Source organism: Peromyscus eremicus, chromosome 23 (assembly GCF_949786415.1).
Source record: "Peromyscus eremicus chromosome 23, PerEre_H2_v1, whole genome shotgun sequence".
NCBI classification, from domain to species: Eukaryota; Metazoa; Chordata; class Mammalia; order Rodentia; family Cricetidae; genus Peromyscus; species Peromyscus eremicus.
The window spans coordinates 27,253,064-27,280,238 of record NC_081438.1 but is presented as its reverse complement, the minus strand read 5'-3'; the positions used below and the strand labels follow the sequence as shown (position 1 = coordinate 27,280,238).

Sequence of the window (27,175 nt, the reverse complement as noted above, 5' to 3'; positions counted from 1 at the left end):
GAAGTTGTGGTAACAAGGAGGTGGAGATGGAGAGGGCCTGCCCCACTCTGTTCTCCACATGAGAAGGCCCTGGGGTTGTTTGCCACTTTACCCCGATTCTTCCTGACTCCTGAGCACCTCAGGGTCCCTCCACAGTACCTCTTCTCCTGCCTGATGGCTCTGATGGACTCACTTCCTGGAGGGAATCAGGCTGTTACTTGGATCCTGCTTCTGCTGCTGTCAGCTGCATGTCTGCAAGCTGGTGAGTTTGGGGACCTTGTTAGCAGGGACTCTGCCCTAACCACAGGAGGGGCCAGTGGGGCTGGGAAGAGCAGGCTGTCATGTGGACAGGTGTCTGCTAGAGAAGCCAGCCAGTGCTCTGTGTCCCAAGAGAGAGCTCATCCTCAGAGTGGGTCCATCCCAACCCTTCCTTGTCTGTCCTGTCCATATGGGACAGTGGGACACAGGGCAGGACTGTCCTATGGATTAAGGCTCAGGAAGCTCTGAGTTGTCCTTTCCATCCCCTGCAGTAGCATCAGATTCTCCCCCATCTTTTCCAGGTGAATCTGCAGGATCCAACAGAGTAAATGGCTTTGGGTTCAACCAACCAGCACTCCTCTCTGGTGTCCAGGGCAGCTCCATCGAGATTCCCTTCTCCTTCTACTTCCCCTGGGAGTTGGCAAAGGATCCACAGATGAGGATTCTCTGGAGATGGAAGAACTTCCATGGTGAATATATCTACAACTCAACCCCATGTTTCATACATGAACATTTCAAGAACCGGCTCATCTTGAACTGGACACAGCCTCAGACATCTGGAGTCCTCAGTATCCTCAACTTGACAGAGAAGGACCAGAGCAAATACTTCTGCCGAGTTCATATGAACACAAAAATAGGCATGAAGAAGTTTCAGTCGATTGATGGAACCCAACTCACCATCACTCCTGGTGAGCACATCCAGGTCAGGCCCTGGTGGCCCTGGCTTCCTTGTACCATACGTGTCATTAGAGATCCTACACTTGTGACCCTTCCCTCAGATTCCTCTCGTGTGTTCTGTCCCCTCCCCAGAGCTCCGACAACTGCACCTTTCCTCTTCCCCACAACCATCCACAGCCTCAGCTGCTCTCTGAGCTGCCCCTCATGGGCCTCAGATCCACCCCACCCCCGGCCTCAGCTCTGCCCTGATGGCCCAGTCTCCTGCTCCTTTCTCCACACTGACTACCGCCCTGCCCACCCCACCCTCGTTGACACAAATCCACGTGGATCTGACCTCTCCAGGATGGAGCGGCCTTCACCTGGTCCCGTGTCAGGGTCTCCGTTAGATCTAGACTTTACACCCTATCTCGTGCCTTCCACAGTAGGTGCCTTCTGGTCCCGTGTACCCCTCTCTTCCCAGTCCTCCCACTTCACCAGTCTCTAGACACATCCCTCACCTCTCCCTGCCCCAGTTTCTTTTTTCCCTCCCTCATTGCCCTCTTCCTCTCCTTCCTCCCCATCCCCCATCTTTCCCACACAGACCCTCACGTTCACACCATGATCAGGTTCTCTGGTCACTTCTCCTCCTCCATGGCAACTGTAACTGCAGCTTCCACACAGAGTGCACACAGGCCCAGCCTAGTCACTGTGTGGGCATTACCCCAGGCACCCGTCACCACTGCTGGGCACTCTCATGGTCATTGTACAGAGAGACACAGAGATCAGCAGAATTCAACCCCTGCCTAAGGTCATGCTGGTGAGGAACAGGCCCCGAAAGGTTTTTGGAGGTAAAGATGTTTACCTCCAAGCATCTGTCAACCAGTAGACACGTGGCCTCTGTGGAGTTCACACTGTTGCTTGCCTCTCTTCTGTCTTGATTATGTGGAGTGTGTATATATTGTGTAAGCATGCATGTGTGTGTGTGTGCATGTGTGTTTGTGTGGGTTCACGTAGTGGGGGCATGTATTTCATTTTTGTGCTTGGGAAGGCCAGAGGTAGATGGTCATTGGGAGTCCTCCTATACTAAGACCCACCTTATTCCCTTGACGCAGGGTCTCTCACTGAACCTGGAGCTCACTGTTTTAGGCTAGGATGATGGGCTGTGAAGATCTTCTTGTCTCCATCTCCCATGGTGTTGCAGTTATAGGTGCTCATGTGGTCTGTCTTACAAATAAGTTCTATGACATCTGAGGAAGGAACACCCAAGGTTAATCTCTCTCACACACACACAGACACACACACAGACACATAAACACACACACATTCATGCACCATTGTGTGTGTGCAAAAATTTAATTAAAAAACATTTTTAGAAAATAAAATATAAAATTAATAGTCAAATAACAATCATCATTAATTACATTGCCAATTCTCAGCAGTGCCAGTGATAAGTGGATTTGTCCCTTCCAGGTTAGACCTACCCATCTCCCCCTGGCAAACCACTCCTCATCTTAACCCCTGTTCTGGTTCAAGATAAACTCCACAGACAGAACTGACAGGCACCGACATCTGCATTTTTTGTGTCTCCTACCTGTTTCCCTAAATGACTCCTGTTCTTCCAGCCTCCTCCCTCTTCCTCCGTTCCTAATGTCTCCAGCCTTGGCAATAATCTATTAGGTGCTTGTAGAACAATCAATTTAAGGCAGCCATGCCTTTCTCTGCTTCAGGCACAGACACCATGTGTTTTTTCTTGTCCCGAGGGCCACGTGCACACTAGACAAGGGCTCTGTCATTGACTTACACCTCACCTCCACTATGAGTTCTTCCACCAGTATTTTTCCAATCAGCATTTTAAAAATTAATTCATTAACTAAATATTCCTGCACATTGTTTTTAATATATTAAAATTAACGATAAAAAGACATTCTTCTTTTTTTCCATTTCTTTAAGACAGAGTCTCATGTGTCCATGCTGGTCTCAAATTGCTATAAAACCTAAGATGGCCTTGAACTCTTTCCCCAGAGAAGGGACAAAAAGGGGATTTCACCATCCCGTGTCCCCTGCCTGATATGGACTCAGGGCCTTGTGCACCCTAGGCAAGCACTCCACCACTGAGCTGCATCCACAGCCCTCAAAAGAAATGTTTTATTCGAGCAAAATGTCCTCATTTAGGGCAAAGATATCGCACCTGGAGAAATATGTGCAACAAGTACTGAAAAGAACCCTGTGGTTGAATTATTCTCTTTCCTTAATTTCATTTTTGTAGCCAAATCAATAGTACTCTCCTTCGCACGTTTTCTCTTTCATGTCTAAACAAAGAGACCCCTAGTGATAGATTTCTCTCTGTGTCTCTCTTTCCCTCTCTCTAGCGCTCTCTCTCTCTCTCTCTCTCTCTCTCTCTCTCTCTCTCTCTCTCTCTCTCTTTCTCTCTCTCTCTCTTCCTATGTTTCCTTTGATGGGTCTTTCTCTGGGCTGAACTCACAAAGTGGGCTAGGACAGTTGGCAGTGAGCCACAGTGATCTGCCTATTTTCCCCCTGAAGTGCTGGGATTACAAGTGCACGGCAACACACAGGTCCCTGGGGATGCTGGGAAGAGGAAGGGTTGAGTCAGGAGTCCTCAGGCAGATGCAGAGGACACAAGATGAGACTGTCCTACTGAGAAAAGGTACCAAGTTAAACATAGGTAAGAATTATGGGTTAATTTAAGTGTAAGAGCCAGTTAGTAAAAAGCCTGATCTAACAGCGGATCATTTATATATAATTATATTAATATATATAATATAATATATATTAATTATTTAAGTCTCTGTGTGGTAATTTGGGAAGCAGCTGCCAGGTATTTGGGAGTTGCTGAAGGGACAGAAACTTCCACTTACACCAAAGCCCCACTCTGCTCTTCCATGGAAGTGCCTGACCCCTGTGATAGCATCATGGCTGTAGGGTACAGTCACTGCTGTTGGGGAAATGGAGTTGGCACTGCAGGGGATGGATTGCACCAACCTGGACAGAAATCATGCCACAGCAGGTCCCTATGGGGATTCAATAGAGGACTTGAAACTAGAATAGAGCCCATGACTTGGGATTCAGAGGCAGCAGGTGTCCTGGTTTGAGTTTCTATTGCTGTGAAAAACTCCATGACCAAAGAACTTAGGGACGAAAAGGTTTATTTGGCTTACACTTCCCAATCACGTTCAATGCTGACTTCCTTTGTCTCTTCCCAGCCCCCAGGACCACCTCTCCAAGCCCCACCACTGCAACTTCTGCACTCACCAGAACTGCTCTCACAGCCACAGAAGGGAAGAACAGCGGGAAGAATCAGCCCCTGGGTCTGGGAACCACAGCTGGGTTGGCAGTGGCTGCTGCTGTACTCCTGGCTGGGGTTTTGGGGTTGATAGTGTTCCTCGGGTGGAGGAGAAGGAAAGGTAAGTGGTCCAAGACTGCACCCCATCACACGTCCTGAGTGTTTCCACAAAGCAGTCCACACCAGAGTCCATGAAGGGGATTGATGACAGAGCAGATTCCAGGGTCAGGGAATGGCTGAGTCAGGAAAGTGCTTGAGTCCTGGACGTTGTCCTCTAACACACCCACACCATGGTGTGCGCACACTCACATACACAGTGAATAAAATAATCTAATGCAATTAAAAAATGAAAACAATGACAGCCAATGGTGATGCACATCTCAGTAAGTGCACTTGGGAGGTGGAGGCAGGAGGATCTTGAGTTCAAGGCTAGCCTGGATTATATGAGAATTTATCTCAACTCTCCTCCTCCTTCCACCAAATGGCCAGAAAAGGGCTGGGAGTGGTGTAGAGGATACTCTCTGGCCTTCCAGGAAAGGGAAAACATCTCAGGAACTCTTGAGCAGTGTGGTGCTGGTAAAGGAGGCAGATGACCAGAGGGAACCTGGTAAATCAGGTCCCCAAGCCTCTGATACCAGAGGACAAATGAAGTGGCCACCACAGCACCCTGCTATGATGACATCAGTGTGTGTGAAAGGTCTCAGATGGGGATTCAAGAGGGTCACTGAGACAGATAACCGGGGAGGAAGGAGTTTTGTAGCTGGAGTTTTCTCCAACTGGAGAAAACTAGAGTTTACTAAAGGTTATCGATGCCATGGACAGACAGAAAGGTAGCTATCAACATGGCAGGGTATTCTAGGAGATTTCAGGCTCCACCAACATGGCAGGGACTCCAAAGAGGAAAGGGGAGTTCTTTTTATATCCTTCTGAGGATAGGGGTGGTTTCACTGCACAAGCTGAACCAGGAAGGAAGCGGGAAAGGGAACAGGATGTGTGGTCACTAATACCGTCATTGACTAAAATCACTGCCCAGGTGAGAAACCCTGGACCTGGATGGAAGCAGGTCAGCAGGAGACAACAGTGTCTGGACAGTGTCTCTGTGAGAGGTGAAGGGCGGTGCTGTGGCCTGAGCAGCAGCTGGTTCTGACATTACAGTCTTAGGATGTAGAGAACAGACTGGAGGGGGTCAGGCTGTGTCACTTTGCCACAGTGGATCTGCACATGGGGATGAATGGCCAGAACCAGGAATATGTCGAGGCAAAAGCTTTCAGACTTTGTGATTAGCCTGGTGTGGTAGTGCATGTCTGTAACTCCAGTGTGTGGAAGGGGCAGGCAGGAAGATCAGTAGTTCAAAGTCATCCTTGGGTGCAGAAGACCTGAAACACTCAGTGATTAGATGGATGACATGGGGACAGAGAACAGGAACAAGTCTAAGTGTGTTGAGAAACACTCTGGTGAACCCACCAAGCCATATAGGGACTGAAACAGGAAGTCTGTTTGAGGGTGTGTAATGGAGGTTACTTTTCCACTGTGGTGATAAAACTTCATAATCAAAAGTAACTTGTGGAAGGAAGAATTGGATTTGGCCTGCGGTCCAGAAGGAAGGTTAATAGTGGAGGGGCAGCTGAAGCAGGACACTGAGAAGTCACATCTGCAACACATGCAGAAAACCAGGGAGAAAGCTGGAAGTGAGGGGGGGCAATACATTCTCAAAACTCACCTCCAGTGACACATAACCCTTCCAGAAGGCTCCACCTCCTAAATGGTCCATAACCTCGTAAATACGACAAAAATTTCAAATAGATGAGTGAGCCTGTTATGAAGATTTTTCATTCAAATCTAACCCTAACCTAACCCAAACAATTAAAAAATGAAAACAATTTAATTGTTTGGGTTAGTTAGGAGTGGGCTAACCAGCTGAGTTGGGATCTATTTGACGTGCCTGTGTGGATCTCACAGAGCTGAACAAAAACAAACAAACAAACAAAGTGTATTTATAAGTCAAAAGAAAAAACAGAGAGAGATGTTTCAGGAGTTAAGAGCACTTGCTGCTCCTGCAGAGGACCCAAGTTCAGTTCCCAGCACCCATATGGAGCAACTCACAACCTCCTGTAAGTCTAGCTTCAGGCACCCAGGGCTCTCTTCTGGCCTCCTTGGGCATCGGAACAGGATGGCATACACAGTCATGCACACATATATACACACACAAATGAAAATAAATCTCTAAAACTAAAATTATAATCTAAAAACCCTTAGGGAAGGCCAGTTGGCACACGCCTTTAATCCCGTCACACAGGAGGCAGAATCAGGCAGATCTCTGTGAGTTCAAGGCCAGCCTGGACTACAGAGCGAGATCCAGGACACGCAAAAAAAAAAAAAAAAAAAAAAAAAAAAAAAAAAAAAAAAAAAAAAAAAAAAAAAACTACACAGAGAAACTCTGTCTCCGGAAAAAAGAAAAAAAGAAAAAGACAGGGAAAAAGCCTAAACTAAGGCACCAAATGACTTGTTCTCCAAAACACAGTGGCTGACATTGTTGAAAAAGAGGAAGCGGGTGAGTAGGAATCATCTCATTCTTAAAGTGGAAACATTAGTTCAGATGTCTATATTAGGAGGCTGGAGAGATAGATCATTGGTTAAGAGCACTGGCTGCTCTTGCAGAGGACCAGGCTTTGATTCCAGCACCCATGCAATGGCTCACAATAACCTGTAACTGCTGTTCCAGGGGATCTGATGCCCTCTTCTGACAGCCACAGGGACCAGACACGTGTGTGGCAAACGGACATAACAGCAGGCAAACAGTCATACAATTAAAATGAATTAAGGTTTTTTTTTTTTAAAAAAAAAAAAGATGTCTATACTACAAAAATAATCAGTAAATTCAATATAATTCCTATTTAAAGTACAATGGGAGTTTTGTAAAAATAATTCATCTTCTCAAATTAACATACATTCTCAAAAACAAAATGAGATGAAATAACAAAAATGGCCAATAATGGAGCACTTCCGCTGCCTGATCCCAGAGTTTATCACAAGTTCCAACAGGAGGCTGGAGGGATGGCTCCGCAGTTAAGAGCACTGGCTGCTCTGGCTGAGAACCTGAGTTCTGCTCCTGCACCCACATCAGGCAGTTTACAACCGCCTGTAACTCTGGCTGCAGGCATATCGATCGAAGCCCTCCCCTGAATCCCACAGGCCTCTGCTCTCATGGCATCCACACCAAAAGAGGTGCAGACAATTTTCTTAAAGCAAAGCAAAACAAAACAACATCAACAAAAAACTTTTAAAGCTACAGTAGCTAAATAAACCAATAAATAATAATAATTGTTTTGTTTTGTTTAAAAAAAAAAAAAGCTACAGTAGCCCTCAGAGGTTAAAAGGAGTCGCTGTGGAAGCCTGGGAGCCACACAGAGGAAATGGACTACAACAAGTCTCCCTCTGACCTCCGTGAAAACTGTGGCGCACCTCCTACCATATAATAAATAAGTGACAATTTTAAAAAGCTTGATAATTAATGCACCAAGACAAAAAGACCAGTAGATTAAATATAATCCAGAAAGAGACGGTCTCTAAAGGCACACAAAGGAAGTCTGGTGAATGCAGAGTAGATGAGGCAGGTGTGGAGTGAGGGGAACTCAAGGTGGGTGAAGGAAGCAGAGGAGACAGGGGTGGACATGGACCTAGCAGAGATCTGGGGAGGGTTGCTGTGTAGGACACCAACCCAGCAGAGGGAGCTCAGGCTCCTCTCTGACTGCCTGGGGCAGGTTCTCTGCTCCCCTGTCCTCTGAAGGTGGTCTGAACACAGAGGACAGCTGAGAGGGATGATGGAGGATCAGCACTGATGTCACACTGACACTGTTTCTTCCCCACAGGACAGAGGACTAAAGCTGAAACCCCAGCCAGGTGAGCGCCATCCGGGTCCTCTGCAAGAGCAGCCAGCGTTTTTAACCACTGAGCCATCTCTCCAGCCCCTTCAAATAATATGAAAAAAGGAGAACCACACTCAGGACCCTTCACACCTCCCTAACCACTGACTCATCCTGTCTGCTCCCTCCTTGTCCTCTATGACCTCAGGCTCCTCAGGGCACCAGATTCTCAGTGACAAGGAGTTCAGAGGGTCTCAGGAGTCTCCTTCCCAGAACAACACCCCCTTTAGGCCTCAGACTCCCTCCCTCTCTCCTTCCATTTCCTGGGCTTCCCTCTCTCTGTCTCTGGTTCCTCTCAGCCTTGAACATCGCCTGGATTCAACAGCTCTCCCATCTTTTCCTTTCTTCTCTGTCTTTCTCTATGGTCAGTGAGCCCCGCTTCCCCAGAATCCTTTGTTCCAGATCTTCCACATCTCTGCCCTTTTCTATCCACCTCCCAACCTCTCCACCCTTCTCTCCTGCCTCTTCTTTTCCTACTGTACATGACCTGCTCTGACCCTTCCTCCTCCAACCCCTTTTTTTCTGAGAAAGGGTCTCATTAGTCCAGGCTGGCCTTGAACTCACTCTGTAGCCAAGGATGACCTTGAACTTCTGATCTTTTGCCTCCACCTCCCAACTGTTGGAAGGACAGGCATAGTACCACACCGGGCTTATGACGTGCTGGGATGGAACCCAGGGCCTTGTGCAGATAACTCAAGCATCTACTAGCCACACTGCATCCCAGCTTCCTCCATCTCTGCTCTCCCTGTGGACTCTTTGGCCAGATGCCCTTCCTCCAGTCCCATCTCAGATCCTTTCTTCCTTGAACCTAACCTGAGCACCTACCCAAGAGATCTGAAACTTTCTTGCCTTCTAGTTTTCAGGGTAGTGAGAGAGGATAGACTTGGTTCTTCCTATTTCTAGTCTCTGTTCCTGCCCAGGGCAAGACAATTTCCTAGAATGACTCCCCTTTAGCTAGTGCTGAGAGACCTCGGCCAGGCCACCTTCCCAATGGCCTCTCATTCTCTTCCAGAGAAGGTCTAATTCTGAGAATGGAACTCGGTCATGCTCATCTAGAGTCACTGAGGATGGCAAAGACCATTCAGAGGGAACCAGCTCCTGATGCGTGTGTGCTTGTGCTTGTGCTTGTGTGTGTGTGTGTGTGTGTGTGTGTGTGTGTGCGCGTGTGTTCTCAGGTGCCATCCACTCTTTTAAATAATTATTACATTTTCTTTGTGTGAATGTGCATACATGTGTGTGGGTATGACTTGACATAGTCCACATGTGGAGGTCACAGGACAACTTCTGAGAGCTTTCTATTTCCTTCCACCTTGTGAATCCTTGGGATGAAACACAAGTTGTCAGTCTTGATGGTCTGGCCTTACCCACAAAGTCATTTCACCTTGGGTTCTGGATTTTTGTTATTGTTATTGTTTGGATATGTTTTGTTTTGTTAGGTACAGACAGGGTCTCCCACTGGTCTGGAACTCACAAGTTAGACCAGGTTGGTTGGCCAGTGAACATCAGGAGTCCCCTATCTCCACCTCCTGAGCACTGAAATTATAAGCATGCCCACGATGCCCAGTTCTGTGTTATTACATTTTCTTGTGTGTATACCTATGCAGGTGCACATCCACATGTGCCCACATATATAGAAGCCAGAGATCAATGGTGTGTCATTTGTTCTCTATTTTGTGTTCCTGCATGTATGCTGTGTGTGTGTGCGTGTGCACCTGTGCATGTGTGTGGAAGCCAGAGGTCTATGTGGTGACTCCCCTCAGTTTCTCCCACCTATATTTAATATTTATTTTGAGGCAGGGTCTCTCACTAACCTGAGTTCATCAGTTGGGCCAGGCTGCCCAGACAATGAGCTTCAGGGATCCTCCTCTCTCCATCCCCACTATCCAGGCACATCGTATCCAGCGATTTTTGGTTGTTGTTTTTTTTTAATTTATTTATTTATTATGCACACAGTGTTCTGCTTGCACATATCCCTTTAGGCCAGAAGAGGGAGCTAGATCTCATTACAGATGGCTGTGAGCCACCATGTGGTTGCTGGGAATTGAACTCAGGACTTCTGGAAGAACAGTTGGTGCTCTTAACCTCTAAACTACCTCTCCAGCCCCTCCAGCGGTTTTTACATGTATCCTTGGGGATCCAAATCTGGGTCTTCGTGTTTGTGAAGTGGGCACTTTGCCAGCTGAACCATCTCTCTAGCCCTCCACTCTATCTTTTGAGACAGGGTCTTTCACCGAATCTAGAGCTCATCTGTTAGTTGGGCCAGTGAACTCCAGGAATTTATCTGCCTGTCTCTGCTTCTCCAGCATCCAGCGTTCTGTGGGTCCTGGGTCTGCAATCAGGACTTCGTGTTTATGTGACACTTACTTTCCTAACTGAGCCATCTCTGCAGCCCAGCACCTAATGTCTTAACCTTTTTCTGTCCAGATTCTGATATGTTGTCCATTTGTTCCTGTGCAGGGACCTCATTGAAAACACTGAGAATGTTGAACCTGAAGGTAAATTCTGCCAGCTTCCTGTTTCCCCACCAGGCTCTGCCTTCTTCTCCCAAGACCCCACACTTACATAAGCATCCCTCAGTATTTCCACCTTTCCCTCCATCACCCTGTCCCTCCCATGTAACCAAGGTCCTCACCTTCCTGTTGGAACTCCCAGCCATCTGTCTCCCTTCCCTTGACTTCAGCACTCTGTGTTCCTTTTTCTCTAGGGCAATATATGGATCCCAAAGAGAACCCCAAGGTAAGCCACTCAGACTCAGGTCTGATGGAAGTTAAAGGGATGTTGAAGAAGGAGGCAGAAGGGTGAAGACCAGAGATGTGGGCAGGACACTCAGGCTGCAGCTGCTGCAGGTGTGGACAGGACACTCAGGCTGCAGCTGCTGCAGGTGTGAGCAGGACAATCAGGCTGCAGCTGCTGAAGGTGTGGACAGGACACTCAGGCTGCAGCTGCTGCAGGTGTGGACAGGACACTCAGGCTACAGTTGGGGCAGGTGTGGGCAGGACACTCAGGCTACAGTTGGGGCAGGTGTGGGCAGGACACTCAGGCTACAGTTGGGGCAGGTGTGGGCAGGACACTCAGGCTACAGTTGGGGCAGGTGTGGGCAGGACACTCAGGCTGCAGCTGCTGCTTTATGGTAGCCACAGCTGCACTGCCGCCATCTAACCTCTTGTCCCCACAGGATAACAACATTGTGTATGCATCCATTGCCCTCTCAAGACCAGCCTCTCCAGGAACACCACCCTGCCAGCCCGTCCATGGGAACCCCCAGGAAGAGACTGTGTACTCCATCGTAAAGGCCAAATGAGTGGGTCTGGGTGACCATCTCAGAGTCACCTGTGCTTCTAGTAGGAAGACTCCCAGCTTCCACTGATACCCACAGCCAGAGACAACAACTCATGGGTCACTGATACCCATGGCCAGAAACAGAAATCCACACGTCAGGACATTTGAGCTCAGAGAAAATGAGAAATTCCCAGTTCCCTTTTCTAACTTCCTAGATCTTCCTCACAAAAATAAAACAATCCACAGAATTTGCCTAAATGAATCTAATTAAGAGTCACTCATGTGACCCTTAACTTCTGGCCCTCTAAGATCCCCTCCTCTATCACTTTTTTCTAGCTACCCTAAGGCAGGAGATGCCCCAAATGCTGGCAGCCAGTCTACAGGATGTACACCCACATCTGGGAGGGTAATAGCCAGTACACAGTGACTGGTTCCCATGGACCACCACACTGGACATCAGCAACAACCCTAGATAGATGGTGTGAGACAGGGAACTAAACACCAGATGGTCACAATGCTTTCCTAAGGCCATGCCGCTCCCAGGAAGTTGGGGAGCCAGGACTCACAGACATGCTTTTCTGAAGGTTCCCCAGGCCTGGGTCCTGCTGCTGTCCCCAGCCTCCTGTACCCTCCAGAGAAGGCAGGTTCCCATAGCGACATGAAAGGAAGCACAGCCTAAACAGTGACCCCAGAGACCTGCTTTATTACCCAGGATGCACAGCTCTGACCTGAAGCCTGGAGCAGGTCACCAACCCCGACATCCAACATCTGCTCAGGATCACTGAGAGGCAGTCAGCAGTAGAAGGACCAGAGCACACTACTCCTCAAAGAGACCCGCCAGGAACTCCTCTGAGCCATCCCCCTGCTGCGACTCCCCTCTCTCCTCTGCCTCCCCAATGTCTTCCATGAGTTGCTCCAAGTCCAGGTCACTGGAACCATCATCTTCAGGAAGGAATCTTGCTGCCTCCTGTGTCAGGGGCTCCTGAGGCCCAGGACCTTCCTTTCCCAATGGACAAGCCCCATGTGGAGCTGGTGGAGCAGGGCACTTTGATACAATTTTAATTTCCTTCTCCTCGGGTAAGTTGGTCACTGAGGCCTTGCTTTCAGGAGCCTTAAATTTTTTTTTAGGGCCTAAAGAGAAAAAAGGACAAATTGAGGGTCCCTTTAAGTCAACCTATCCTGGTGTTTTACAAGCAAGATTTCTGGATTCTTACGTTTAAAGCATCTGGAAGGATAGAGTGAGGAGTATGGACTTTCAGATCACACCTGGACTCCAGCCTTGTGTTAGCTGTGTGTTCAACACGGGTCTTAAACAAATCTGAACAATTCTGTGCCTTACTTAGTACATTTTTATCTGAAATGTCAAGGAGCTGGAAAGACGGCTCAGCAGTTAACAGAACATGCTGCTCTTGTAGAAGACTGTGTTTCAATTCCCAATGCTCACATGGTGGCTCACAACCATCTGTAACTCCAGTTCCAGAGGATATGATACACTCTTCTGGCCTCTGTGAGCACTAAGCATGCATGTGGTACACAGATATATATGCAAGCAAAACACTCATACATATAAAAATTTTAAATATATATATATATTAAATTGTAAATATATATTAAAAATAAATACATAAAATGACAAAAATCTAAGGCCCATTCCATGAGATGGAACCCAGACCTGGCACTGTTAAAGGGTCCAAGAACCTGTGTGTGACAATCTTAGGCCCTAAGGAAAATCCACTCCCATCCATCCTGTACCTAATGGACATAGAATTAAAGTGACTCTAATAACTTCACTGCTGTCCCCACAGATCTGTGCGTCTCTCAACCTTGTCAGAGCTGTTTCTCCTTGCAGCAGTGACAATTAACAGAGTCACTCAACTGGCCAGTGTCCTAAGAACAAGAGACTGAGGCATCTCGGCCCTAAATGGGACATACCACACCCCTCTACTGAAGGCACAAGGATCTTTGAGAAAGAGGGGTCAGGGCAAAAGACTGTAAGAGCCAGAGGTGGTGGAAACAGTATTTTCTGAACACAAGAGGACAGTTGCACAAATGAACTCACAGTGATTGTGACAGCAGGTATAAGATCTACACAAGCTTAAACACATAAAATTCAGTGTGGAAAGGACATGAAATCTCACTACAGGCTGAGATGCTACTGGCATTTTTTAAGAAAGATTTAATTTTATTTTGTGGATATTGTTGTTTTCCCTGCATGTATATGCATCACATACGGGAAGTGCCCAGGGGGCTCTGAAGAGGATGTTGGATCCCCAGGAACTAGAGTCATGGATGGTTGTGAGCTGTCGTGTGTGTGCCAGAAACTGAACCTGGGTCCTCTGGAAGAGCAGCCAGTGCTTGATTTAGCTTGATCACTGATGGGAGAGGGAAAGTCAGTTTTCTTTGATCTATGAGTGACCCCTGGTAGGGCAACTACACTCCAGGGCAGGCCCCACTCCAAGACTAGCTGGACAAACTGGTGAGGGGAAGAAGAAAACTCAAGCTTGTGTGATTAGGGAGAAGAGTGTGAAGAGCATAGATATAGGAGAAGCTGAGGTGTGTATATGACCAAAATACACTGTAAGGAATTCCTAAACTGGGCGGTGGTAGCACATGCCCTCTAATCCCAGCACTCAGGATGCAGAGGCAGGTGGATCTCTGTGAGTTCAAGGCCAGCCTGGTCTACAAGAGTGAGTTCCAGGGTAGGTAGGGCTACACAGAGATTTCCTATCTTAAATCTCACCCCATCCCCACCCCCAAAAAAGAAAGAGAAAAAGTTCTCAAAAGAATTAACAATATTAGCCGGGCAGTGGTGGTGCACGCCTTTAATCCCAGCACTCGGGAGGCAGAGGCAGGTGGATCTCTGTGAGATCTAGGCCAGCCTGGTCTACAGAGTTAGTTCCAGGACAAGCTCCAAAGCTACACAGAGAAACCCTGTCTCAAAACATTTTAAAAAAAGAATTAACAATATTATATTTTTAAAAATCAGAAGCTGAGCATGGTGGTGTACACCTTTAATTCCAGCACTCTGGAGGCAAAGGCAGGTATATCTCTGTGAATTCAAGGGCAGCCTGGTCTACATAGTGAGTTCCCCGTCAGCTAGGACTACATAGTGAGACCTTGTCTCAATAACAAAACAAGTCAGTAAGATGGTTCAGCGGGGGAACCCACATGGTAGAAGGAGAGAACTGACTCCCAAAAGTTGCCTTCTGACCTCTACATCTGCACCATGGCATGCACACATGCACACACAAACAAAACATATAAGTGTAAAATGCCAACTATCTAGTAATGGAACCACTGACAGACTTAGAGAGAACATCATGGAAGCATCAAGCATCCACATAGCCAGCCCACATCAATAAATGCTCTTTACCATTGGCTTATCCTTGGATTTAATCAAATCAGTAACAACTAAGTTTGTTTGTTTATTTAGTTATTTTGAAATAGAGTCTCACTATGTAGCCTTGGCTGGCCTAGACTATATAGACCAGGCTGGCCTGAAACTCAGAGAGTTGCCTGCCTCTGCCTCTTGGGTGCTAGGATTAAAGGCCTTCCATACTATAACTGGCCACAATTAAGTTTACAAAGTATGTTCTAGGTTCAATCTGAGACACGGTCTTTCATTCAGAATTTCATTTATTCTCCTTCTCCTCTTCCTAGCCCTTTGTTTTTGTTTTTGTTTTTTTTTTTTTTTGATGTTTTGGAAAAGGGTCTCACTACATAGCACTACATAGCCCATGCTAGCCTAGAACTCATGTACAACACAGCCAGCCTCAACTTCCCAACCCTCCTACTGCAGCACAAAAGCATGAAGAGTTATAGAATTGTTCAGAAATGACCCAAGGAGAGGAGACGCAGACAAGGTCTTCATTTCCCCACGGCCCTCGAGTCTCTGAGCCCTACCTGGATGGTCCAGGTCTGAATTCCCCTGTTCTTCTTTCCCTCCCAAAACGGGTCCAGGAGGGAATGCAGACTCACTGCCCAGAGACTTCTTCACAGTCTTCTCTTTTGGAGTCCTGGCTCGTCCTCCTGCTGGGCCTGTAAAGCCCCAGCCCCCAAGCATGAAGAAAATGTGTTGATAGCTTGGCAAGGCAGATGGTGGCCACACATTTTGCTTCTGCCTCGTCCCACATCTCCTGCTCATTCTCAGTCCAGCAGGTTCCCTCAGTGGCTTCTAGCTCTGGCCATCTTGACATTGCGACCCAGGGTCTTCTCCCCACCACGGTTCTCCTCAGAACCAGCCTTCTCCAAGAACTCAACCTTGGTGACCAAGCTGAGCCCCACACCTTTCACCTAAGTCTTTGGAAACAAGAACGAGGCACTGTGACTTCCTCCCTGGCACTGGCCCAGCCTGTACCCTCAGGTCGGGGAGAGGAGATTCAGCCCAGCACAGCTATGGGAAAACACTTACTCTCTGCCTCTGCCCTCCTACCTGCGGGACTTGCCCCTTTCCGGCTGTCTTCCTTACCTCTTGACTTGTTTTTTTTGGTCTGTATTTTAGCTGGCTTGGGTCTAGGCAAAGTTGGGTCCTTCAACAGGGAAAAAACAGAAAAATTGAATCACAAAATTCTTCCTAAAACTGAGGAGGCACCTAGTCATGTGATTCCCATGCAAACACGAGGAACTGAGCTCAATCTCCAGAACACACATAAAAAAACTGTGTGATGAGTTCGAGGCCAGCCTGATCTACAAAGCAAGTTCCAGGACAGCCAGGACTGTTACACAGAGAAACCCTGTCTCAAAAACAAACTAAAAAAGCTGCATGTGATGGGGCACACTTGTAATCTAGCACCAGAGACATGAAAACAGGTGCATCCTTGGGGCTTGTCAGCCAGCCTACTAAATGGACAAGTTCCAGATAGAGCTCAAAAAACCGAGGTGGATGGCACCTGAAGAATGACACCTGAGATTGACCTGTGGCCTCCGCATACATTTGCACATACATGTGTGCACACCTACACACACATGCACCTGCACACATATTCTCTCTTTAGTAGAGGGGTGCTAGAGAATAATGGTGGCCTTCAGAAAGTCAAATTTGGTTTTGTTGCAGCCTGATGCAGTTTAAACCTGTAGCAGGACAGAAAACATGTGGTCACCTTCCCATCCTGTTTAGTACCAGTCAATGCAAAGATTGAATGCATACGAAGGAAATTAAGCCGGGGGGGGGGGGTGTAAATTAGAGACTGTGAGATGTTTCAGTGGCTCTAAGCCTGACAACTTGAGTTCCGCTGGAGGGACCCACATGGTAGAGAGAACCAACTCCCTCAAATTTTTCTCTGGCATGCATTCCCACCCCCAAGTAAATAAATGTAATAATTTTTTTCCAAAAAAAAAAATATTAAACTAAAAGAGAAAGAGAAAAATGCATGTTTCACAGTGATACTAAGAAAAGGGGTGACATCTTAAGTTCCCACCCAGGAGAAAGAAGTGGAAAAAGCACTAGGGGCTCCCCGAAATTACATGAAGAACCAAAGGAACACAGCACAAATTGAGACTGTGCTCAAGAAGGAATCTCCTAAAGGGCTGAGAAAGTCCCACAGTGAGGAAGGAAAACTCCCCCGCCACCACCCCAGCCCTGGGAGCCTCAGGGTGAGGCCAGCCTGTCAGTGCCTGGGGCTGGATGGTTCACAGGGACCGCCACTCTATGCCAACCGCATCCCTCCAGGAATCCCAAGCAGAAATGTCACAAGAACTTTCTCTAAAGCAGCTTTACTTTCTTCTCTTCTTTCTCCTCCTTCTCCTCCTCTGAGTCCTTCTCTTTCTCCAGACAAGACTCGGGGCTGCTGGGCACACAGACCATCAAATCTAGGCGAGAGAAAGGAAGGAAGACTATGTATCCACGATGCATCTGGCGAGGTGGAGGTGATTTCTGGAAATCCATCTTCCAATCCTGCCTGCCAAGTCCTCGGGATGGTTCCCATGTCACCACGGTCACACTCATCACACACTCACATACCCCGTCTCATCCTCTCCTGAGTCACAGTCACAAGAGCTCCCACTAGAGAATCTGGAATGGGGAGGTTGGTGCAGGCTTGGGTCCTACAGGGAGAAGGGGCTCTCCACCCTCCCACCACCACTTTCCTACCTTTCCCTTCCCCACTGCCGTCAGATCCATTGTATCGACTCCAGAAACCAAACAAGTTAACCCGCTCCTGGGGAACCAAGACACAACAGTGTTCCCCACCACCCTCCCAGACACAACAGTGTCCCCCACCACCCTCCCAGACACAACAGTGTCCCCCACCACCCTCCCAGGTTACAACAGTGTTCCCCACCACCCTTCCAGACACAACAGTGTCCCCCACCACCCTCCCAGACACAACAGTGTCCCCCACCACCCTCCCAGGTTACAACAGTGTCCCCCACCACCCTCCCAGACCCAGCTTTTGCCCTGTCTTCTAGATTCTAGTAATGACAAAGTCTGTGTTCATCTTCCAAACCATTTTCACTTGAAATATCACATTAGTTTTATCTGATCCTTTAATGGAGATTAATTATAATCTCTTTTCTAGTTTATTCATGATGGGACAAGTAACTAGGAAAGAGAACTTCACGTGTCATTCTCTACCCCACCCCTGCTCCTTCCAGAGGGACTTGAGGGTAAAAACTGTGTTTGGGCTGAGAGAAGACACCACCTGTCCCAGAGCAGAAAAGGAGTGGATGGCTTAGGCATCAGGAAACCCGGCCAGGCAGGGAAAACAGATCCCGGCTGTGGGGCAGCAGGGGGACCCAGCCTGTGGGCTGGGCTCTCGCCCACCTGAACACTGATCTGCTCTGCCTTGTGAGCCATCCTTATGGCTGCCTCCAGTTTCTGGCCATAGTCCTTGTTCTTGCATTTTTTCTAAGATAGAAGGTTAGAGTTCATGATAGATATATCTTTAAAAATAGTCAACATAAAAACTCTCAAATAACTAATAATTCTTGAAATTATTCTATATGGGGCTAGAGAGATGGCTCAGCAGCTAAGTATTGCTTTTCCAGAGGACCCAAGTTCAGTTCTCAGCATCCACATCAGGCAACTAATAACCACCTAAACTCCAGCCTCGGGGGATCTGAAGCTTTGGGCCTCTGTAAGTACTTGCATGAAGTGCACATATCCACAATTAAAAACAAAATAAATATTTTTAAAAGAAAAATTAATAATAATAATATTAGAAAAGTGACCACAACATACCACTACCTCTGTCTCTCTCTCTCTCTCTCTCTCTCTCTCTCTCTCTCTCTCTCTCTCTCTCTCTCTCTCTCTCTTTCTTCACACACTGTGGCTCAGTCTGGCCAGGCACTCACTACAGCCTATTGGCCTCAAATTCACAGCAACTCTGTTACCTCAGCTTCCTGAACGCTGAGTTATAGATGTGAATCACCACCCCTGACTTGGACATTGTCTTAGCTACAGTTGTTGTTTCTGAGCCCCGGAAGATTAAGAACAGAGTGTCATGTCAGTACCCAGAACTGATAGTTAAGCAACACTCTCCTTCCCAATAAACCTCTGATGCTTTAGTGCCCTCCACAGTGAATCACACAGGGATTTGAAGGAAAAGAAGACTGAAGTTCAGGGGACTCCACTTTTTAGATTCTCACGAGTTCCTCTGAACCCAGCAGTTTAATGCTCGTAGCTCGACTGAATAGTAGGCATACAACAAACATCTTTTCTCCCAACTCCATAATTCCAAAGGTCATCACATTGGGCTTCAGGATCTCTGCTCACTTTAAGGCTAGTTAAACCCAAAATGATTATAGGAAAGAAATACGATTTAGCTAACTACATGCTTCTCAACTAAGGAAGACTGTCTCCCAGGAGACAAAGTTTGGGGACAATTATTTAGCTGTCACAACTAGAAGAGGTCAAGACATAGGATAGAGGATGCTGCAGTGTCCAGGGATGCTGCTAACACCTGCATGTAGAACAGGTGCTGCTAACACCTGCATGCAGAGGACTATCCGGACCAAGATGCCCACAGTGCTGGAATTGAGAAACCCTGAGTTAACCTGGGCCTTTACCGCTGCAACTCCCAAACTGACTCAGAACGTGGTATGGTGGTGCTTGCCTGTAATCCTGGGATTTAGGAGGTTGGAGGCAGGAGAATCAGATGTTCTAGGTCATCCTTGACTACACAGTGAGTTCCAAACAAGCCTGGGACCCTCTCTCAAAAAACAGCAAACAAAGACTCACACACAAAAATGCCCTGTTCCCTGTATCACAGCAGATGCCCAAAGTTTGCTCACCACTCTGGCTAGCTCCAGGGACAGCTCCTGGAAGTTCTTCAGCATGCTAACTGGGATCCACGCACGAGAAACTGTTTCTCCAAAATATGTCACATGGTACTTGGACTGTAACAAAAGATGGGTTTGTTTGGTTCCTGCCCTTCTCTCTGCTTTTCCCTTGTCAGAAATGGTAGAGAAAGACAGAGTGTGGGGGAGGGAGGGGGATTCACAGGGAAGATGCTGGAGCTCATATATTCCCTGAGCCCTGGCTCACCTACCCAGCTCACTCCACTGTTCCTCTACGCTGACCTCAGGAATCCCAAGCAATGTGTACTGAACAAAACAAAAACGCCATGCTAGGAAGCAAATGTATCTCAATACAAGTTCCTCTCTCTGTATGTTTATCTTCCCTCCATATCTGTCACTCCAGTTAAGTGTTTGCTTCCACATGTGTCTACTGGCTACATCCATGTTTCTAACTCTAAACATGTTAGGATGGTTATGCTGCTGCTCGGCAGAACCAAGAAACTCACCGGCAGGGAATCAAGATGAGATGCAAAAAGAAAATACTCCCCCAGGTCAGGGTCAGATTCTATCATGCCTGGCCACCTGGGGAAGAGGGATGGGATGGGAGACAAAGAGGTTATGATCAGAACACAACCTCACCATCATGCACACATGGAAAAGAGCAAGACGTTTTGTAGAAGATCCAAAAGCTATACTCCGTTAGCCACTACCAAATTACTGACTTGACTTCCACCAGCATCAAAGAAAGCTCGGTCATCCTAGCAAGCCTGTGGACAGAACCTCTGACTGTCGCCAGAAAAGAGGCTAACCCACCATCCTCTCTTTACTTTGCATGCCTCTCGTATCTCAACATTTTTAAATGCCTTGAAGCAGGGCTTGGTGGCATGTGCCTTACAATTCAGGCACTAGGGAAGCTTAGGCAGGATCTCAAGTTCAAGGCTAGCATTGTCTCAAAAACAAGAAATTGCTTTAGGTCCTCTTCCCCCCCCCCCACTCACTGCAGTATCATTGGACCCATTTTTCCAGAGATCCCACCTCCACCCTGAAACCTACAGTCTTCCAAAGGCTTCCAGCTCAGCCCTCTGTCTTTTCCCTCACTGATGCTCTTTCTAATGAAGGTACCACATCTATGACAAATGATTGCCATATCCTTTCCTCCCCGCATGACTCTACCACTCCCAAGTTCAGGAAAGATGTTCTCTGTCATGGTGCCCTACCAGGGGTAACCGTATTGCTTGGCCCAGATGATGGATCCTGGAACGTAAGAGGCATAGGCCACATCGCTCTCACACCCTGTCCAGGTCTCCTCAGGAATATCACAGCGATTATAGTTCAGGTCTGCCAAAAGAGAAGGACTATAGAAACAGGAGGCTCAAAGAATGAAACCAGGATGCAGACCACAGACAGGGCAAAGGGAAGTGGTACAGGCTGCAGGTGGGAGAGACCAGAAACCCATAGAGGAAATGCAGCTCCAGGCAAGGGGGTCCTGCCCCATCCCAGTGTGACTCTGCCCCTCTGTGGAGCAGTGTGGGGGTCGTTTCTCTAAGAGGCTTTCTCGTCTGGAAAATAAGTGTGCTGGACAAGATGGTCATAATCTGTCCCAGACCCCTTCTAACATTCTAGAATGAATGCTAAGCTCACTGGGTCTTTCTCACTTGCTTTTCCCCGCGTCATATATCCTTCTCTATCCACAGTCCAACACCCATATTCCAGGAAGCACTGATACCATCAGGCAAGGCTGACACAGGTGGAATTCACTCGGTGTACTCACAAAGGTTCCCAGGCCACCCTTCCCTCCTCCCACAGAACAGGAAGATCCTCCCTTCCCAGTGCCCACAAGGACCCTCAATGCCAGCTCGATCTGAGTTGTACCTAACTGAAAGGAGACACACTGGGAAAGAAATGGAGGGGTAATAAAAACTGGAGGAAAACATTTCCATTCCTTTCTACCTGGATTCTGATCACAAGACCAGTTATCTGGGAGAACTGAGGGATCAATGCCTCCACGTAGCTGCCTCCATTTCTCACACTTTGGAGAGGAACACTGGACCCAGATGAGACACTGGCCTGTGATGGGGAGAAACAAAGGTGAGACAAAAACACACTCGTCCTTCTTCGATCCAACTAACTTCAATGTAACTTTCCTGATGGCCCCTGAATCATATCACAGACATACTATCTAGTCAAGTCTCTGAATTAAAACAGCCGAGTGAAAGCTCGGGGAAGACAACAAGTTGCTGAAGGTCAACCTAACTCGGTGACAGAGCTGACCTTAGAACTCAAGCCTTAAACTGTCATCTTCTCTCTACCAGGCACAAGCGATGCTTCCTGTAGTGACATCAAACAGAAAGGTTGCCTTAGCCCAGCATGCACCGTTTTCCAAGGGTTTAGTTCCCAGCATCCACATGGAGCAGCTCACAAATGCCTTAACTTCCACTCAGTGTTCTATAGAATACTTTTTTAACTTTTGCAAAGCCACAGGGTCCATCCTGTTATCACAAAGAAACAGAAAGCTTGGGGCTAGGAGGCTGCTTTCCTTAGAAGCAGGAGAACTGAGTTAGATCCACACACTACCCATGTAAAAAATGTTGGGCATGGTGATGGGTGCTTGTGATCCTGGCACTGGGGAGACCGAGAGAGGCACATTCCCTAGGGCTCACTGGCTAACTAGCCTAGCCTACTTGGTGAGTTCCAGGCCAGTGGGTCCGACTCTGACATCACACTAATATAACATAAGTACTAACCAGCACCTCTTCTGTGCACAGTATCTGTAATTGAAATTCTTACCCAAATCTCAACTGATTTATCCTTCTGTTATCAAATTACAAGCTTGTGGGGCTGAACAGCTGTCTCAATGATTAAGAACAGAGCACATGCTACCCTTTCAGAGGACCCCAGTTCAGTTCCCAGCCCACACAGGGCATCTCACACCTGCCTGTAACTCCAGCCCTAGGGGACTGTCTTAGGGTTACTATTGCTGTGTTGAAAGACCATGACCAAAGCAACATGGGGAGCAAAGGGCTTATCTGGCTTACGCTTCCACATCACAGTTTATCAACAAAGCAAAGTCACAAGAACTCAAACAGGGCAGGAACCTGGAGGCAGGAGCCAATACAGAAGCCATGGAGGGGTGCTGCTTACTGGCTTGCTTCCCATGGCTTGCTCAGCCTGCTTTCTTAGAGAACCCAGCACCACCAGCTCAGGGGTGGCACCACCCACAATGAGCTGGGCCCTCTCATCAATCACTAATTAAGAAATGCCCTACAGGCTTGCCAATCTTACAGAGGCACTTTCTCAATTGAGGGTCCCTCCTCTCCAGTGACTCTAGCTTGTGTCAAACTGACAAAAAAACTAGCCAGCACCGAGATCCTACTTCTTCATCTGGCCTCAGAAAGCACTGCACTCATGTGCACAAATCCACATACAGACACATGCATACACATAATTAAAAACAAAATAAATCCTTAAAAAATGACAAAGTTAGAGAGAGGAGGGACTGTATGAGCAAGAGATATTGAGACCATGATTGGAAAAAGCACAGGGACAAATAGCCAAACTAGTGGAAACGCATGAACTGTGAACCAATGACTGAGGAGCCCCCATGGATCTGGAGCAGGCCCTCTGGATAAGTGAGATAGTTGATTAGCTTCAACTGTTTGCGAGGCCCCTAGGCAGTGGAGCCGGACCTGTCCTTGGTGCATGGGCTGGCTTTTTTGAGCCTGGGGCCTATGCTGGGACTCTTTGCTCAGCCTTGGTGTAGGGAGGAAGAGAATGGACCTGCCTCGGCTGAGTCTACAAGGCTGGGCTGACTCCCCAGGGAAGACCTTGCCTTGGAGGAGGTAGGAATGGGGGGTAGGTTGGAGGGGAGGGCTGGGGGGTGGGAGGAGGGAGGATGGAGGAATCCGTGGCTGATATGTGAAATTAAGTTAATTATAAAATAAAAATATTAAATAAAAAAATGACCAAGTTGCATCCTTTAAGACCAATGTCCAGAGTTCATCCTCCTCCACAAGACCCAGGTCTGGGTCCAGCAGTACTCTCTTAACCACTTACTTTGTCCCCACACCAAGGCCATGGCTTCCTTTTATTCATCACCTTTCAGACCTCCACTTATATCCGCTCAACTTTTCCACTTTATTCTATGAAACTTCACAAGCTTGAGAAACAACTATTCACACATCCTCATGCTCGTGTTTGTATGTGTGTGTGTGTGTGTGTGTGTGTGGGGGCGCATGCGTGTGTGTGTGTGTGTGTGTGTGTGTGTGTGCGCATGCGTGTGTGTGTGTGTGTGTGTGTGTGTGTGTGTGTGTGTGTGTGTAGAGGTTTATGATCAGCACCCTTCCCTACTGCACCCCATCTTATTATTTTTGGGGTATGTGATTTGGGGGTTATATGTGTATGTGTATGCGTGTATGTACACACATGCACATGGGCTTTTAAAGAATTATTTGTTTGGGCTGGAGAGATGGCTCAGAGGTTAAGAGCACTGGCTGTTCTTCCAAAGGACCTGAGTTCAATTCCCAGCAACTACATGGTGGCTCACAACCATCTGTAATGAGAACTGGTGCCCTCTTCTGGCCTGCAGAAAGAACATTGCATACATAATAAATCTTTTTTTTTTTTTTAAGAATTATTTATTTATTGTTTTGTGTTTGTTTGTTTGTTGTGGGGTTTTTTTTGAGGCAAGGTTTCACTGTGTAGCTGGCTGCCCTCAAACTCAGAGTTCTGTCTGCCTCTGCCTCTGCTTCCCAAGTGCCCAAATTAAAAGCATGCACCACCATGCCTGGTAAGAGTTTATTTTTATTTTTAGTTATGTGTATGTAGGAGTGTGTGAGTGGAGTGCAGTGCTCATGAAGAAAGTCATAGCCATTGGATCCTCTGGAGATGAAGTTAACGTCAGTTGTGAGTCACCTGACCTGGGTGCTGTGAATTGGACTCAGGTCCTCTACAAAAGCCACTAAGACATCTCTCCAGCCCCCTTCACTTTACTTTTTAAGGTGGGATCTCTCTGAACCTGGAGCTCCCTGATTCTTCCGGCCCCTGCTCCCTGTGCACTGGGCCTAGAGGCACACATCACTGCACCTAGCTCTTTCATGTGGGTTTTAACAAAGGCCCAGACTCAGGTCCTCACACTTGCTCATCAAGCACTTTACTGACCAAGCCATCTCCATCACCCCATCTTCATTTTGAGACCTGGATGCTAATGACACTGCCCCCACTCAACCACTACCTCAGATCTCTAAGTGGAGTCTGTTCCTTCTCACAGTCCCCACATCTCTCGAGGCAGAAAGTAGGGCAAACTTCTTTATTTCCATTGCCACTAAGACTCTCCCTCCTGCAGAAACCCTTTCTCTGAGGTGCCCTCCATTAGGCACTATCTTGCCCTATTGTCTCCAAAAGATGGTGGCATCCTACTCAGTCTTTACCTCTCCACTTCAAGCCTTCAGTTCAGATGACAACCACATCACAGGAATACCTCAGGAGCACCCCATCTTCATTTCTTGGCCCTTTTCCATATACCTCCTCAGTAACCTACTCCCACTCCTGCATGACCCAGTCAAGTCAGAAAGCACACACACCCTCTGAGTCACATGTCCAAACATCCTCTGACAGTGTGCCCTGTCCTCCCCACCTCAGCTGCTCAGAGTCCTGCAACTCTCACTTTAGCTCGGCCTGCAGCCCTCCAGGCTATCCCATCCACTCCAAGAGCATGAGGACCTGAGTTTGATCTCCAGTATCCATGTGAAATCTAGGCACAGCAGTGCACACCTTTGATCCCAGTGCTAGGAAGATAAAAGCAGGATCCCTGGAGTTCATTGGCCAGCCAGCCTAGCTGAATCAGTGACGTCCAGGTTCAGTGAGAGACCTCATCTCAGAATAGAAAACAGTGTAACTGAGGAAGACACCTAAGGTTGATCTCTAGTACACATATACACATATGCACATGCACTTACACATGTACATACAAACAAACAAAAAAGATTTAATATCATCAAACAATGTTTTGCCTGTAAGTTTGCTGTGTTAAATTTTTACCCACTGTCAAATTTTACTTAAAACATCTTCAAACGCAGGGATATACCTCACCCATGTCTAATCTCATCCCACTGGAATCATGGCTCAGACTTACACTTGGGTCCTTTCAAAACATCATTATACTATGTATGGATCATTTCTTAAGTACTTCATCTAAAAATAAAATACTGAGGTCTGGAGAAATGGCTCAGTGGTTACCAGCACTTGTTTTTTCCAGAGGGTCTGGGATCAAGTCCCAGCACCCATATGGTGGCTCACAATCAATTATAACTACAGTTCAAGAGAAGTTGACCTCTTTTGGTCTCTGCAGGCACCAAGCATGCACACAGACATACATGCAAGCAAAATACCCACACACATAAAATAAAATTTAAAACGAGATAAAAAAAAATACTAATTGGGAATGATATGTTAGTTAGAAATGACAGCTGCTGGGGCTGGGGTGAAGCTCAATCAGTGGAGTGTTTGCCTAGCATACATGAAGCCCTGGGTCCTATCACTAGCACCTCACTAACTTGGTGCAGTAGCTCAGGGCTGTCATCCCAGAACTTAGGAGGCAGGGGGATCGGAGTCCAAGGCCAGCCTGAGCTACAAGAGATCCTGTCTCTTAAAACAAAACAAAGCAAAAACTAAGCAAGCAAATAAAAACAATTACCAATACAATTGCCCCTAATAGTTTGATATTTATGGAGGTGACCCAGCAAAACTAGAAAAGAGAGCCTCGATCTTAAAGAAAACTGTCTACACCCCAGTGGAAAGCCGCACACCCAAGAGGGTGGGGCAGCTCTTTGTACTTGACAAGTTGAGAAAGAGACAGAACAAAAGGTTGTGTGGGTAGGGAAGTGGGGTGGATCTGAGAGGTGTTGAGGGAAGAGTGAATATGATATAAAAAAATATTATTAAAATTCTCAAAGAACTAATACAAAATGAGAGAGGGGGAACAAAAAGATCTGCTTGCTGCTCACCTTGTGCGAGTGTGCGGCTGCATGACAATGGAGACTGATGTAACCAGCACACGTCCAGAGCATTCCGGTTGATGGCTCCTTCCTGAAAGGCTAGCTATCTGTCCTCTGGGATACCTCATCCCCTGTGTCCTCTCAGCTTCCTGGCAGTTTCCATCTCTTCCCTTTGCTCAGTTCTTTCTGTTCTCCATCCAGTCTCAAAAACTCAGGGTTCCAAAGCTCAGCCAAAGGTTTTCTCTCCTCACACCACACTGTCCCCTAAGCCCAGCTCGCCCAGCCCTACGGTTTTTAAATCCATTTTTCATACATGATGATACACAGTTGTATACTTTTGGCTTCTGCTATGAATTAAGTGACTTTGCTCTTTGATGCCTGTATGGTATTATATCGTATGATAAATGCTGTACTGTACTGATTAACTTTTGTGGTACTGAGGACTGAGCCCAGGACCACGTACATGCTGAGCACAAGCTCTATCGATGAGCTACTCTCCCCGTCCTACGCTATTTAGACGTCTCATACGGAGCTCAAACTTTATGCATCGA

The 27,175-nt window shown here is 47.3% G+C and overlaps 2 protein-coding genes across 5 annotated transcripts in view; one reads left to right on the top strand and one right to left on the bottom strand.

The window, feature by feature from the left end:
• Nucleotides 1–153: 153 nt before the first annotated feature.
• LOC131898607 (paired immunoglobulin-like type 2 receptor alpha) lies at nucleotides 154–11,706 on the top strand. The gene is made up of 7 exons (XM_059249796.1): nucleotides 154–241; nucleotides 540–926; nucleotides 4,116–4,316; nucleotides 8,065–8,095; nucleotides 10,576–10,613; nucleotides 10,823–10,854; nucleotides 11,294–11,706. The coding sequence occupies exons 1-7, from the start codon at nucleotides 154–156 to the stop codon at nucleotides 11,417–11,419; spliced, it is 903 nt and encodes a 300-aa protein (XP_059105779.1). The 3' UTR covers nucleotides 11,420–11,706.
• Nucleotides 11,707–12,083: 377 nt separating this feature from the next.
• Zcwpw1 (zinc finger CW-type and PWWP domain containing 1) overlaps nucleotides 12,084–27,175 on the bottom strand; it is a 32,994-nt gene continuing 17,902 nt past the window's right edge. For 3 of the 4 annotated variants that reach the window (XM_059249844.1, XM_059249846.1, XM_059249843.1), the window contains exons 8-17: nucleotides 21,583–21,699; nucleotides 20,850–20,970; nucleotides 20,139–20,214; nucleotides 19,627–19,731; nucleotides 18,158–18,241; nucleotides 17,486–17,552; nucleotides 17,114–17,205; nucleotides 15,866–15,926; nucleotides 15,301–15,435; nucleotides 12,084–12,528 (exon numbers count right to left, since the gene is read on the bottom strand). In XM_059249844.1, the coding sequence (XP_059105827.1) occupies nucleotides 12,215–12,528; nucleotides 15,301–15,435; nucleotides 15,866–15,926; nucleotides 17,114–17,205; nucleotides 17,486–17,552; nucleotides 18,158–18,241; nucleotides 19,627–19,731; nucleotides 20,139–20,214; nucleotides 20,850–20,970; nucleotides 21,583–21,699 (1,172 nt within the window). In that variant the 3' untranslated portion in view covers nucleotides 12,084–12,214. The remainder of the gene's footprint in view (nucleotides 12,529–15,300; nucleotides 15,436–15,865; nucleotides 15,927–17,113; nucleotides 17,206–17,485; nucleotides 17,553–18,157; nucleotides 18,242–19,626; nucleotides 19,732–20,138; nucleotides 20,215–20,849; nucleotides 20,971–21,582; nucleotides 21,700–27,175) is intronic. The other variant, XM_059249845.1, reaches the window with a different exon arrangement.

Excerpts from the sequence above, each read along its gene's own strand:
- LOC131898607 (XM_059249796.1), top strand. The coding sequence starts at position 154 with ATGGCTCTGATGGACTCACTTCCTGGAGGGAATCAGGCTGTTACTTGG. Across the intron at positions 4,317-8,064 it reads CGGGTGGAGGAGAAGGAAAG|GACAGAGGACTAAAGCTGAA; the intron begins GTAAGTGGTCCA and ends TCTTCCCCACAG. Across the intron at positions 10,855-11,293 it reads ATCCCAAAGAGAACCCCAAG|GATAACAACATTGTGTATGC; the intron begins GTAAGCCACTCA and ends TTGTCCCCACAG.